General features: G+C 42.4%; 1 protein-coding gene and 1 long non-coding RNA gene across 11 annotated transcripts in view; one reads left to right on the top strand and one right to left on the bottom strand.

Moving 5' to 3' along the window:
• Positions 1–10,520, bottom strand: part of uso1.S (USO1 vesicle transport factor S homeolog) — a 41,183-nt gene extending 30,663 nt beyond the window's left edge. For 3 of the 8 annotated variants that reach the window (XM_041575517.1, XM_018237335.2, XM_018237342.2), the window contains exons 1-3: positions 10,261–10,518; positions 5,189–5,275; positions 4,397–4,461 (exon numbers count right to left, since the gene is read on the bottom strand). In XM_041575517.1, the coding sequence (XP_041431451.1) occupies positions 4,397–4,461; positions 5,189–5,275; positions 10,261–10,329 (221 nt within the window). In that variant the 5' untranslated portion in view covers positions 10,330–10,518. Of the gene's footprint in view, positions 1–4,396; positions 4,462–5,188; positions 5,276–10,260 lie in introns of all 8 variants that reach the window. The other 5 variants (XM_041575506.1, XM_041575514.1, XM_041575508.1 and 2 more) reach the window with 3 other exon arrangements.
• On the top strand, positions 10,474–14,615 carry LOC108706762. Of its 3 annotated transcripts, none has more exons than XR_001934145.2 (3): positions 10,474–10,607; positions 14,097–14,201; positions 14,399–14,615. It is a non-coding gene; the product is annotated as an uncharacterized LOC108706762 (long non-coding RNA). The 3 variants fall into 3 exon arrangements; XR_005964913.1 differs by lacking the exon at positions 10,474–10,607 and adding an exon at positions 10,616–12,892; XR_005964912.1 differs by lacking the exon at positions 10,474–10,607 and having other exon boundaries at positions 13,864–14,201.
• Positions 14,616–15,226: the final 611 nt, after the last annotated feature.

Below are 15,226 nucleotides of genomic sequence, written 5' to 3'. Positions count from 1 at the left end.
TTATGAAATTCCTTCTTAAAGAACAAAAAAAGCAATAGTAAACATTTTATGTAAAATATCCAATGAAGTAGAAACCTGCATAAAGATATTATACATTCACAATGGCATGCTTTTAACATATAGGGGTCATTTACTGGCCACTAGTGTACAGGCAAAAAAATAAGCTGAGGTCATGCACTAAAAAAATCCATTTATTAAAGTGCATCTAACCATAAGAAAACAACAGTTTTGGCCACCCTTGCATAATTAAGATATGCAAAATATGGTTGAATTGGTTAATAAACTGGAATACATCATTTTCCCAAACTAGATCTCAGTGCAAGCAGAAATTATTTTTTCTTCTACATCCCTACATGTCAGTACACATGGGCATTGCCCCTCCCAGACCTGGAGGTAGGACCTATAACATAGCCAATCAAAATGAATCATGACCTATAAGACCACATGACTTCCTCCTCACCACAGTTATTTTTTGTCCGACTGGACAGGGAGGTAGGATCTCCTTCCACACTTTTATTTTTTTTTTTGGTGAATTTTGATAGAAATCAAACACAGTTTTTGTTTTTTCTTTTGTATTTTTTGTTTATTTTTTTACCTCTGTGTGGACACAAAGGGATGATTCCCAGGTAATGGAGAAGAATTTACCTGATGCCTCAAGACGCATAATCTGTAAATTATCGCTTATTGGGAAGAAATGCAGGTGTGGGCATACCCATTGTCCTAGCCCTGTGCTAAAATAGCCCCCCTGCTATATGCTCAACTAGGCACAAAATCTAGTGCTTTTTGGGAAGAGACACAGGTGTGGGCTTCCCACATAGTTACCTGTGAGCTTTTTGGCCTTCCTTTTTCTTTTGAGTTACATGAGGCTTTACAGAACTTCTGCAAAAGGGCCATGGGTATGCATATGGGCTAGTTATAACAGCCTGAAGCTGCCGAGTATGATTCTTCAGTATCCACTGTGTGTTTAAATGCTCAGTGCACTGGGAAGTCTGCAGGCTAATTAGCTAATTATGTCCCTCAGCTGAGAGCTATCAGGGCTTTGGCTGGAGTTTCCATTCAGCTAATTAGTCACTATCTGGTAAGGTGTAGGTGTTCCTTGTGGCTGCACAAGGTACTTACAGTACTGGCAGGTTATATTTGCCTTTTATTATTACACAGGGTGCTTGCAGGGTTGGCTGGAGTCTTGCACTGCTGAAGCAGTATGGTACCCCCCTTCCTTCCTTACAACGAGTCTGCTCAGTGCTGTAACTTGATGTCATTGGGCCCCACAGCAAATTCATTTTAGGGCTCCTAACATATCCAGAGGTTGTGTGGTTTTACAAATATATATTGAAATTGCTCTTTATTTGGGCCTCATGGGGCCCCTATACCTGCAGCCGCAGGATCTGCTTCCTCTGTAGTTATGCCCCTGAGTCTGCTCCTAAGAAGCAACCTGCCACCAAGGCTCTGACTGGATTATTCCAACTGTCTAGCGCATATTATCTGGTTGGGTGCCGGTATTCCTCTGACTTCCTGTATTGATGTCATCTGAGGTCTTAGGTTTGTGAGCCCGAGTTCTCTGTGCAGACACACTAGGTACTGTAAGTGTGCTCTTATTACACCTGGTATTTCCAGGACTGGCTAGGGGTCTGTTCGGCTGTAGCAGCATTGTTCCCCATTTTTTTCCTATGATGTTTCCACACTTAGGCAGTTTTCCGATTTATATGGTGTCTTTTTGTGTTATGTAGGCTTTCTCTTAGATATTCTTTTCCCATCTGGTGGTTTTTGTTGGGAGCTCAGTTGTAGTTCTACTACATCTACCGAGTTTCCCTTCTTCAATTGTTGGTATGTTGAAGGGCACTTACTGTAATGTCTGCTGGCACCTTAACAGGCTTGAAGCCAGCTTGTAGTCTATGGCCCTTTGTGTGGCCTCTGGCCTCCCACCAGGGAGCTGGGCTTGTGTGGCCTCTGGCTTTCATTATGGCCCTTGGCTTGTGTTAGAGCCCTTGTTTTGGTCCATGGCCAATGGGTCTGCTGGCCTTTTTCCCCATGGCCCTCGACTCATGGGTCTGCTGGCCTTTTTCCATGGCCCTCAGCTCATAGTTATGCTGGCCTTTTACAAGGGCCCTTGTTCTGCTGGCCTGTTGCCTTTGGCTCATGTGGTCTTTTACCCTTGGCACATGTTTGGTTGGCCTTTTACCAGGGTTACTGTGGCTGCTGGCCTGTTTTCATGGCCCTTAACTTAGGTGCTTGCTTGCCTTTTACCATGGTTCTTGGGCTGTTGGCCTTTTTTCCGTGGCCCTTGGTTAAGGTGGCTGCTTGTTTTTATTATAGTCCTTGGGGGCCTGTGGTTGCTGGCTGTCTTGTGGCTGCCAGCCTTTGCTGTGACCTATGGTGCATAGGCATATGCATGTGTGGAAATTGACTTTTGTGTCAGGTGCCTGTGCAGTTGGTGCCAGTGCAGTTGGTGACCTTGTCTCCAAGGGTGGCATTCACATTTGCTGGCTTATGTACTATTGCTTGTGTAATAGAGTTCCACTCTGGTGTTTTGCATACGCTGCAGCTGTAGGGCATTATGGCCTGCTAGTGTGACAATGGCCTTGCACATATATGTTGGAGTACATAATTGCTGGCTGGTCTACCACTGGTTTGCATGTATGGTGGCTGGCTCATTTGTCAGTGGATTGTGCATCATTGCTGGTTGGTAACTGTGTTTGTAAGCTTCTTGCATGCCTGATTTTGGATTGTGACCTCAGCTGTTTGCTGGTTCAGTAGCCAATTGGATTCAGTAGCTTAAATGTATGGTTACGGGTTTGGTTCAGTTTTTGCATAAACTATAGCACCTTGCAGCTTGAGATGTAGTGGCCTTGCCTTTTGTGGGTGTTTTCTAGCACTGTAATTGGCTTGGTCCCATTTGCTTGCTTGTGTAGCAGTTGCTGGGGCAACAGGATATCTTACTGGTAGATGGCCTTAAGTCACATTTGGCTGGTCCAGCAGCTGATCCTTGTGCTGTTGTATGCCCAGTTTAGATTTGGTGGTTGGTGCAGCTACTGGGCTGAACCAGCATGGCTCCACAATGGTTACAATGAAATGCTGGATTAGGATAACCCAGAGTTGGTGTTCATCTAGTTAAGTCTTTATTAGGTATTTATCAGCATTGAGTTGAATCTTTGGCTGATCTCTGGTGTGGAATTGACTCAGGTCAGCACTGGTGTGAGCTGCTTCCAATAAGCTGCAGGACTAGGCTAATGTGGGCCAAGTCTTTTTAGGGCCACCCGCTAGTGCTGAGCATCGTGTATTTCTCCAGCACTGGTTATAGATGCATCCAAGTTGTGTTTAGTTTCTGATCTGATTGGTTTCCTGGTGGTTTCTAGGATGTTTTAGTTCAGAGATGGCCGTTGCCATCATTCTGGTTATGTCCTAGGGAGCCTTTTGTTTTAACAGTTGCAGGACTTTTTGTTCTTCCCCAGGTGGGGTTTTATGTCAGATATACTGCAGGAATCCCTCTAGTCTCTGTGGGAACCTCTTAAGAAGAATATGGCTATTTTTGATCTGCAATGCTTAATCATAAAGTGCCGGTCTCTGTAATTTAGTGGTTGGTTTTTGTAGCTCTTGTTGTCAATCACTTACCATGTCCTAGGACATGTCGTCCATGTTCTTGTGCCTTTTATCTACCTTTTCAGGGGCTATACATTTTATCAGCTCCCCTGTTGGATGGATGTGATGCTGGCCTTATTACTCATGGCCTCCTTAGCATCAGTTTGGTTATTGCCTTATGTTGGTTATTCCCACCCCTTGTTTTTGGGGCATGGCTTGGTAGATCCCATGTGTACGGACATGGAGGGACGTAGAAGAAAATTAGAATTTTACTTAACTACTTGGCGTAAATTCCGTTTCTTCTAGTCCCGACATGTCAGTACAGGGTTTCCCATCCCAAGTTATTTATTGTGGTTAATGTACTGCTATGGCAAAAGTATAACTGGAGGAGGAAGAAATGTGGTCTTATAGGTCATGATTAATTTTGATTGGCTACGTTATAGGTCCTACTTCCAGGTCTGGGAGGGGCAATGCCCATATGTACTGACATGTCAGGACTAGAAAATAATTTACGTCAAGTAGGTAAGTAAAATTCTCATTATATAGCCACACATGAGGCAATTCTTGCTTTGACCTGATTCACTTGGCATGAAAGGATTGTGATTTGCAGACCCTGTCACTTCTTTGTCAAGCAAATTAACTCTCATCCATGCCAATGGCAAGCACAGGCAAAACAGACTTTTTTAGTTTGGATAAACCTGCAACAACTAGACTGATATACAAGGCCCAAACATGTGTGCAGGCTAGTTTAACATGATTAAAAATACCATCCATATAACCCCTTGTTAAACCACTTTTCCTTCATCCTAAAATAGCTTACCGGTCTGTCTGTAGAACATTGATAAGATGATCCATAGCTTGAGTGGCCACCTCAAAGCAATATTTCTGGTTGGGGAGAAATAAATGTTAAAATTAGTTACAAAATCCTGTTTTATGGATAAGGGGAAAAAAAACAAAATTAACACTAAGTAATGAGCTTTTTATAGATATAGATATCCTCGTAGTTGATAAATCCAGCATTATGCACAGGTGGATAAATCAAATTTAAATCAGAGGAGACAAGCCAATAGCAGCTTAACACTTAAGGCTACTGCCACACTAGCAGTTTCTCAGCCTATGTATGAATGCAGGCCGGAATAATGCCCCTCCGTTGCAATATGTTGGCACCCAGAGTAACTGTATCCACCAGGGTGCAAACACACACAGTGGATTTAAGCAAAGAAATGCGTATGAGTAAGCAGTATCCTCTCTGTCTGTCTACACCCCAGGTGACACATTAACTCTTGGGTTGCAGATACAGCAGAGAAAGGATCGGAGCAATGGGGGAAGTATAAGCGCAGGCAGAGAAACTGCCTAATGTGACAGTAGCCTAATAGTAGCTGTGGAGAAATAGCAAAAGATAAATATTACATTTTAATCATTATATACACAAATAAAGGTCTATGTGCAAAGTAAACAAAGATGTCAGAATTTCAGTCATCAGATCTTGACTTTCATCTCATGAGAAAAAGTACAATGTGTCAATTGATCGTATGAATCATAAACCTTATTCACATAAATCCAAATTTAGGGTTCTAGCAATACATTACTTTACACAGAATATGACACAAACCTTTGATAAGGATTTCAGGGCTCGTACAGCATCTCTTCTATCATCTAGCAGAGTGGCAGAGGCAACCCTGTCACACAGCTTCTGGATCTGTAAAATAATTATTAGAGAATATGTTATATGCTTAAATATATCGATATATATATGGTTGTATAAACCATATTTTCCAATTTACTAAATGTAAAGTAAGTTGGTCCCTGATCTAAATAGACTATTCTCCCCGAAATGCCTTCCCGCCGGGGGATGGCACTTGGAACGCTTCATTTTCCAGAGTTGCCCGAAGCTTCCTCATGAGGCAACTTCGGGTGACTTCAGGAAACGAAGCGATCAGAGTGCCTTCCCACCAGCGAATTCGATTCTAGCCGGCGGGGTGGCAGTTCGGGAGGATTATTCATCCGAAGTAGAGGTGATTTGACGCTGGCCAACTAAATCTCCCCAAATCTTCTCGTCTGTCTCTGTCCTTAAAGGAGAAACAAACCCTTTACCAAAAAAAAAAAACCCTATTCCTTCATATAGCGTGGCCTACTAACCAGTTTATATCAGTTGTTTTAACCACCTGCTGCATTTTCATCCGACAGTCGGATCAATGTAGTTCTTACCTGTGATTTCTCCTTCACATCCTTTTTCTTTAAAATATCCGCACACCATGAAGTCTTACTCTAAGTTTCACAATCTACTCCCATATGTATGTTTCAAGCTTCCATTTAAAGGGGTGGTTCACCTTTAAGGTAACTTTTATTATGTTATAGAACGGCCAATTCTAAGCAAATTTTTATTTGGTTTTCATTATTTATTTTTTTATAGTTTTATAGTTATAGTGCCTTTTTCTTTTGACTATTTGAAGCTTTCAAATGGGCATCACTGTCTCCCTTCGAAAAAACAAATGCTCTTAAAGGCTACAAATGTATTGTTATTGCTACTTTTTATTACCGATTCTTCTATTCAGGCCTCTCCTATTCATATTCCAGTCTCTTATTCAAATCAATGCATGGTTGCTAGGGTAATTTGGACCCTAGTTACCAGATTGCTTAAGATGCAAATTGAAGAGTTGCTTAACTCAAAAACCTTCAATAATAAGAAATGAAAACAAATTGTCTCAGAATATCACTCTCTGCATCATACTAAAAGTTGTCTCAAAGGTGAACAACCTCTTTAACAATATATATATATATATATATATATATATATATATATATATATATATATATATATATATATATATATATATATATATGTTAAAGAGAGATAGAAGGGGGAAAATTACAGATAAAAATTGTATTTATTGAACAGGTATGGGATCCAGAAACCTGTTCTCCAGAAAGCTCTGAATTACGGGAAGGCCATCTCCCATAGGGGCAAATTCACTAAGTGCCGAACGCTAGCGTTAATTCGCTAGCGTTTGGAATGTTTGGAGTGTACTGAACGCTACCTTTTACGCTAGACTTCCTTCGCCACCTCAGACCTGGCGAAGCGCAATAGAGTAGATAGGGATTGCTTCAAAAAAAAGTCAACATTTTTTCTAAGTCCCAAAAAACGCTGGCGTGTTTTCTACATTATGGGTGATAGGCTGAAAAAGATCGAAAATTTTTTTGGGGCTCCCCTCCTTCCCCCCTACATTTCCTGACTCATGGCAACTTACCTATACAGTGGGCACATGTGTAGGGCAAAATAAAATTTTTACTTGATGTTTTGAAGGTTTTCTAGGCATTTGTAGTGCTGATACGTATTCCTCCATTGAAATTTGACGCCGTATGCAAATTAACCTTCGCTAGCGTAACTTCGCTTCACTTAGCGAATCAACGCTATCGCAACTTCGCAATCTTACGCTACCCCTGTGCGCAACTTCGGATTTTAGTGAATTTGCAGAGCGCTGGCGAAACTACGCCTAGCGAAGTTGCGCCTGGCGCAACTACGAATCTTAGTGAATTTGCCCCATAGAGTCCATCTTAATTCAATGTTTTTAAAAATGATTCCTTTTTCTCTGTAGTAATAAAACAGGACCATGTACCTGGTTTTAACTAAGACATAATAAATCCTTATATGAAGCAAAATAACCCTACTGGATTTCATGTTTAAATGATTTTTAGCAGAAGGTATGAAGATCCAAATTACGGAAATATCCCTTATCCGGAAGACAATTACGTGCACACATCAAATAAATCCACCACCAATGCCCACAGGAGTATTAAAAACAGTTCCCGGTGGACTGCATACACACTTGCTTGGCAGATTTTGCATATTATTTAGACCTCTGCTATGACTGCTATTTTGCAAAGGTTTTAAGACAAAGCACTGAGCCAAATACTTATTTAAAGAAATACTGGAACCAGAAATTATTCCTTTTTTTACATTTATCATAACTTTGTCTTTGCAATAAATGTATTGTTTTGCTAGACAAGCCTTTGCACAATGCTTTTACGTTACCTATCTCATCCTCCCATGTTTCTCTATAAAAGGAGCTGCCATATTTGCGCAGCAGTAGTCCGTTAGCATTAGAAACGCGGACAGCTTGAGAAGGTACAGTCAAGTTGGCAAAACAGCCAGTACAGGTACGGGTCCTGGAGTTTTCAAGACAACGGATCTTTCCGTAAATTGGATCCTCATACTTTAAGTCTACTAGAAAATCATGTAAACTTTAAATAAACCCAATAGGCTGGTTTTGCTTTCAACAAGGATTAATTATATCTTAATTTGGATCAAGTACAAGGTACTGTTTTATTATTACAGAGAAAAGGGAAATAATTTTTAAAAATCTGGATTATTTGGATATTATGGAGACTATGGGAGATGGCCTTTCTGTAATTTGGAGCTTTCTGGATAAGGGGTTTCCAGATAACGGGTACCATACCTGTATTAGAAACTTCAACTAACAATTACTTACAAAAGCAAACCTGTAAATGGCTCATTAACATACAATAAGTACAAGTGCAAAGCAACACAATTTATGCAAAATTTGTCATCCATTGACACAGTTTCCGTAAAGGGGACCCATCACCCAAAAAAAATGTTCAAAATCCTATTTGATCACATTAGTCAAGCAAAATGAACTTTAATTACACTATATAAATGATTTGAATATTGCTTTCTTCAGTCTGGGATTTAATAATTATAGCAAGCAGGCAGGAGCCATTTTGTGCACACTGTTATTAAGGCAAGCCTTGCATCATCTCAGAATCTTGTTTGTGCACCAGAATGGGGGACCCGATGTCCACCCCATGCCCTTGCTTCACAAATAAATGATGAAGAGAATGGGGGAATATGTGGAGAGTAGTGACATCTAGGCAATGCTGAATGGAAAGTGAAAGTAAAGGCTGCCCCCCCCTCTATGCCCAGGACATAGAGGATAATACAATGGATTTAGTCCAACGCTTCCACCTGTGTAGAGTGCTCACTTTCCAATCGGGCCACACCAGTAGACCAACATGTAATCATTCAAAATAGTGTTGGATGGAGCACACAGTAGGCAGACTCAACATGTTTCGGATCTGCATGGATACTTTTTCAAGTGTACTTTAAAAAGGATCCATGCAGATCCGAAACATGTGATCCGAATAAAATTTATTGCAGCAGAGTCTGCCTACTGTGTGATAAATTAAAGAATGAGGAGAGCACTTCTCAATAGCAAAAAACGGTGTGGTTGTGTTTATTTAGGGCTACTACACTACATGTTTCGGGTCATTACATACCCTTTCTCAAGTGGTATACCCAAGAGAGGATTTGATGCATTTTTGACAAACTAAAAAGGCAGTGCGGAGAACATCTTTTGCTTATTCTGCCTACTGTGTGCTCCATCCTACGCTATTTTGAATCAGGACCTAGAGGAGGGGCAGACAATATTTGATTGACAGCTGAGATTTAAATTAAATGCGCTTACAACAGATATGAATGCTTTAAAAAAAATAGAAATTGGATTTCCTGTTTAATTTGAAAAGGACTTTTATCATACAGATTTTTGTGTCTGAGTGACAGGTGCACTTTAAAGGATAAATGGAAAAACCCTTATTTTGTAGGCAATTATACGTAAAATATGGTGTTGCTTTTACATGGTGCTAAAAATGTATATTATCTTTAAAAATAGCCCCTTTATTGGAGCTCCCTATAGATGTTCAATGGTCCGTGTTTCAAATGAGGGGTGGGTGTGTCCTAACGGTCCCTGCCAGAAGCACAGTAGGAGGAGGACATCCAAATGACTATAACGCACTGGTAGGTTTTTATTTTCTTACACAAAATGTCTCCTTTAAGATACCTACTAGTGTCTGGCCTACATTGTTTTTACTGGTCCTGAGGCAATGGGAAATGAAGAGACCTTCAAGGATACAAGGTTGATATCCCTGTCACTTGCAATTAAATATATGCTTTCAAGAGCCACAGCATGCACTCATGACTAGCATAAATCTATACAAGAAAAATACAATTCTCCTTACTGACAGTAATTGCAGTTTTGCCAAAATGCATGTGATTTATTCAAATAGGCAATGCATGTTGCTCACACTCAAGTGTAGAGGATGTATCTAAATATGCCAGAGGGAATTTTCAGCTAAAAAGTGCTAATGCATGGTTCCCATACTATGCAGCATGGTTAGTGGGACCCAGAGCTACAGATGGAGGGACCAGCAAGAAGGGCAACAGGGTGAGAAATGAAAAGCCCATGTAGATGATCTATCACCCAGAGATTGGAGGTGATCATACCAGAAAGATCATTGAAACAATGGCAGTTTACAGTAATGTTTTCATACATCAGTATGACCCTCTTTTGACCTGGGGGGGGCAACCCATTATTAGAAGTCAAAAGCGGGTAATAGGCAACAAATGTTGAAGAGCACTGCAATATTGTAGTTTCCTGCAGCCAGGACTGGAGGGATGACGTGGCAATCCTACTCAATGTCGCTTTCTGGATAAAAGCACATCTTTATATTCGACCAATATATTTTCTATAAATATCACGAACGACGAGGTCTTCAGGCAGCTGCACTACAACTCCCAGCATTCCTGACAGCAGTAAGGCGTGTGTGCTACGATTTGTACAGCAGGTAGATCAGTACCCTATAATAACAAAAAAATCTGCTGTCACTCACGGTCTGCGTCCCGGACTGTTGAGCTCCAGAGGTTTGCTGCCCTCCCATCACTCCCCTAAGGAAATTCATGTTGAACTCTTTGTCTCCTACAGCAGCAGCACCACGAAACAGACACCCCGAAAGAAAACCCCCTGCAGTAGGAGCAACCAGGCTGGGCAGACTGGGTTACTCGCAGCGCCCTGTGCGGTGGGAGGTGCAGGGGGAAAGGGCAACAAGACTTAAGACTGTGTGTACACACAGGGCAGAGGTGCGATGACGTGTGCCTCAGTGTAGCTGCTAGTTCCCAGTTGATAAGAGGCCGTGAGTGACGTTACGAACACGTGAACGTCTCCGTCACGTGACATTCGGTGAGTATTCGGCTCCTTCTTCAAGTGGGGGGTTATTCGGGGATTGGCTGGAGAAGAACACTGCTACAGTCCTCCACTGAGTATTAGTTTGGGCTGGGTAGCATTAGGTCTTTTTCTTGAGACAGGATTTATTCAGTTCTTCCCTTAGTGGAATGCGGGCACTTGCTGTTCAGTGGAGGATGCGAATCTATTACATACTTGCTGGTCTCTGTAATATTAGGGGGTTATTCGGAGCCTGGCTGCTTATATGTGGCGTGTTTTTTCCATTTTTGGGATAAGGATACTGAAGAGTTTTGAGGTGTTTTATTTGTGTTTAAGGGTATGGTGTTGACTTCTGTGTACTCACTCTGACATTTTCAGGTGAGGTTGGGCAGGCACGTTTCAGGGGCTGCTGCCCCAATACTGCCCCCCCCCTCCTGCTCCGCTCTTCTAACTAACAGCGTCAGAGCAGGTGGAGGAGGGGCCGCATCGCTAGTGCAGTGAGCACTAGTGTAGTGAGCGCTATTGTGCTCGCTGCACTAGAAGAGCCGAATTTCCATTTTAAAAAACGGAAATTCGTCTCTTAAAGTTACCAGAGGCGGCTTTTTGACACCCTCGGTAAGTGGCCGCTCCGTGCCACCTGATGCAAGATTTTCACCTTGCCTCATGGCCGGAGCGGTCCTGAGGTTGGGTTGACTTGCTGCAAAATTTTGAGCTATGGGAAAGCGTTTTGGTGTGTGCTGAACTGCTGATGTTTTTGGTGTTAGATCATTTTGGGGTAGGTTTTTGGTGTTCATAGAAATTCTGGAGTTTTTTTTCTTAAAAAATCTTTCTTGGTGCTGTTTTGTTTTTTTACCCAGAATTTTGAGGGGGAATATTGGGTCCTTTCAGGGACATACGTATTTAGATGACACACATTGACACACATTTTAGAGCTGTACACACATGCATACACAAGCACACACTTTTTAAAAACTTTTTAAACTTGTTTTATTTAGTTTTTTATTTTATGTTATCAATTTGCCTCTTGTTTTCTGTAGCAATTACCTCGCATTAAACTGGTAGTGTTTATAAATTACGGTAAATGTAAGATATCAAATTATGTACAAGATAGATTTTTGGGTCTTTACATGCTGTGTACTCAACTGACCAGTAGACACTGCCTGGCTGTAATCTGCTCGAATATTGGAACGCACCAGCGCCCTGAACAAGACCTCTGCTGGCAGAGGATTCCCACCTTCCAAACATTGCTTCTTAGACTTATGAATGGCTAGTTTGGCTAAAGCCAGGAGCAAGTTGGAGAGAAGGTCTTGTCCTGGGATACTGGACATCCAAAAATAAAAACATGAGGGGAAAAGTGTAATCATAGAAGCAGGTGAAGTTTCCTTTAGAAGAGGTTGCAGTCTGGCACACAAAAAATAGGCATGAAACACAGACTCCCCTTTGCCACACAATGGACAAGCAGCCGAGGGGTATTTTAAACGAGCTAAGTACCCTCCTGTGCTCAATGCACCATGGAGCACTCTCCAACTCAAGTCTCCAGTGGGTCTGGGCACCAAACTGGAAAAAGTGCTTGCCACTGGTGTCTCTCGCCCTCATTAAACACCAGCCTCCAGATAGTATAGTAGTGGGAGAAAAGGGCAAGGAAGTGTACAGTGTATAGCATGAGAGAATACGGTAGCTTTCTTGTCATGCCATGAAAGCATGTCAAAGTAAAATTCTCCAACTGGCTCAAGTTGGGGGACGGAGGTGACTCAGGGGATTGTTGGGGTCTTGGGTCCTGCTATTCTGGCTGGAGGTGGAGAATTCCAAGGTGGACGTGGCTCTCCAGAACATAATCAATGAATGTGTGAGAGTCAGGAGAGAGGGTGTCCTTGATCTCCTGGAGCAGATAATGTGGAACCCTATTGGTGAGGAATCCCATGTGCTGCATAACTGCCTGAGCTTCCACCCAATCTGACCTTCTTAAATCCAGTAGATCCCCAACTCTAGTTAGCTGAGCCCAGTGGTGGATGCTGGTGGATTCCAACATCCTAGGCTTAAAAGATTGGAAAGTAAGGGCTCAGTTAGAATGTCCTCCCTTTGAATGGATTCTTGCCTTAACACAGAGACCATGCTCCAGGACTTTAGAGTCTCTTGATGGTAAGCCGGCAATGGTGAGATGCTTCTTAGGAATCCTTCGGGTTGGTGACAAACAATTGCTGGTCATACCCCATGTTGCATACCTGGTGATAAAAGCTGGATTCTAGGATACGCCACTGTGAAGAAGGATCTGCATACAAGTATCTCTGTATCTGCTGCAGACGGTAAGTATGCACTTGAGAGCGTATGCACACAACTCCCTGTCCTCCCTCTCTCAAGGAGAGGCTTGCAACACCTGCAGTTCTTTCCCAACCAGATAAAGTCCAGTTACCTTCTCTGGATATTAGCAATGGATTCTTGGGTTGGGCTAAGACATATCAGCAGGTACCAGAGCTGAAAGGCCACCAGCTGGTTGATCACTAAAGCCATCCCGCTCATAGAAACCACTTTAGCAAGACCCTTCAACTTTCCCAGGCATGTAAGGACATGCTCCTCAAGCTCAGTGAGTCACTGTGCCTCAGAATTTTTGTGGGGGTACGGGGGGAGTCACTGTGCCTCTGAATTTTTGTAGGGTACGGGGGGAGTCACTGTGCCTCTGAATTTCTGTGGGGTACAGGGGGAGTCAGTGTGCCTCTGCATTTCTGTGGGGTACGGGGAGAGTCAGTGTACCTCAGAATTTCTGTGGGGTATGGAGGAGTGAGTGTGCTTCTGAATTTTTGTGGGGTACAGGGGGACTCAGTGTGCCTCTGAATTTCTGTGGGGTATGAGGGGTGTCACTGTGCCTCTGAATTTCTGTGGGGAACAGGGGGAGTCTACAATTATTAACAATAAAGAAGGTTGATGCGGACTGCATCAGAGCTCAACCGGTTGCTGTGTCCATCCAGATGGGGGGAGTCACTGTGCCTCTGAATTTCTGTGGGGTACGAGGTATGGCTTCTTAGATGAACCCCAAACACATACTCATTTCATTTAAAGGAGAAGTAAAGCTACCGAAGCCGTTTATTGCCAATAGATTAGCCAATATAGTGCAAGCTAAAACACTATATTTATTCCGTAGAATGCTTTACCATACCTGAGTAAACAGCTCTTGAAACTGAAAACAGGAAGTCTGATACAGAAGCCCACGTGTACACAATAGAAGGAAACGAATGCTGTGTTTCTTTTGACAGAGGACTCGGCAGCATTACTTTGAGGGTTTACTGATATATTTATATAGAACGTTCTGATAAAGCTTACTTAATTGTAGCCTTTCCTTCTCCTTTAAGGCACTATATATGGAGTGTCTATTTCCCTCTGCAAACCTACTGATGACTTTATTGCCTCCTGAACTGAACCAACAGTGCTTGTGCCACTGTGATAGAAAAATCAGTTCTACTGGAGAAGCCATGTGCTGTATTAAGGATAATAATGATGTTTCTTTCCCCCCAGGCTCCTCTCTCTGCAACCTCTCAGTTGGTCTGGTTCCCTTATTCGGCTATTGACCATCTCCGGCAGGCTCTGGGCGAGAATGAAAGTAACGGGCACAATTAGGCTGTGAGTTCTCTGCTTTGCTCCAGTTGTTCCAATCACTGATCCCCTGTAGAGTCATCCCTCTTATATCCATTTGCACCAGACACAATGAACTGCCTCTAATAGAACATTTCTAGGTATTTATTCTGCACACGGATGTGAGTAAAAGGGATTTATTGACTGATACTAAACCGTTCTCTCTCTCTCGTTCATTTCTGCAGATTCTGGGCAGAATCTCTAGCAGGAGTTGGATGAATATTTTGAGAAGCTGAAGAAAGCCACAGACTACAAAAAGTTAGTGCAGAAGCCGCTATGGCGTAAAGCTGCTCAGTTATATATAGATGGAAACCAGGCCCCCGTGTTTATAAGTCCGCGTAGAATTCATAATAATGTCATTAGTTTTCTGTTTTGTACAAAAAATAAACTATTTTGTATGTTTCTATGTGTGTCCATTTGTGGATGTTTCATTATCAAATCCCAACCCCCTGCCATTTCGAACCTGGCCAGATACATATGGCTGAGATTCATTCAGATATGAATAGGTTTGGCATATCACCAGCCTAACCAGTAATATAGCAGCCAAGACTGGGACCAGTGTTACCCATTTAACCAGCAATGTATTTGCTCATAAATTTATAATTCCCTGACATCCGCTGTCCTGTCCCTCCCCAATCCCTGCATCCAGCTCCGCTTCTTTTTCTTCTTCCTATAATCCCCCACTCCCATATCGACCATATTTTCCCCCGAACCTCCCCCTCATTGTCCCTCCCCTTTCTGTACAGCCAGATTTTTTTCTTCCAAAATGGTGACAACCCTAGATATTGGTCAGGCAGAACCTTCTGAGGGCCCATGTATGATAATGTCCCTGGTACAGCACAAGCCCAGTGTAATGCCTCTTCTAAACTGACTGGACTGCGCTGACATTGTGAAAACCTGTTGGTGGTGCCTACTCCCACGAGCAGCGTCTCCTATTTCCCATACTCATGTATGTCAGTGGGGATGGGTATTCTACTACTTCATTCTAAAGCATCGGGCAACACCATGCAGCA

The sequence above is a fragment of the Xenopus laevis genome, chromosome 1S (assembly GCF_017654675.1).
Source record: "Xenopus laevis strain J_2021 chromosome 1S, Xenopus_laevis_v10.1, whole genome shotgun sequence".
NCBI classification, from domain to species: Eukaryota; Metazoa; Chordata; class Amphibia; order Anura; family Pipidae; genus Xenopus; species Xenopus laevis.
The sequence above is the reverse complement of the archived record's forward strand: the minus strand, read 5'-3'. Positions and strand labels throughout refer to the sequence as shown.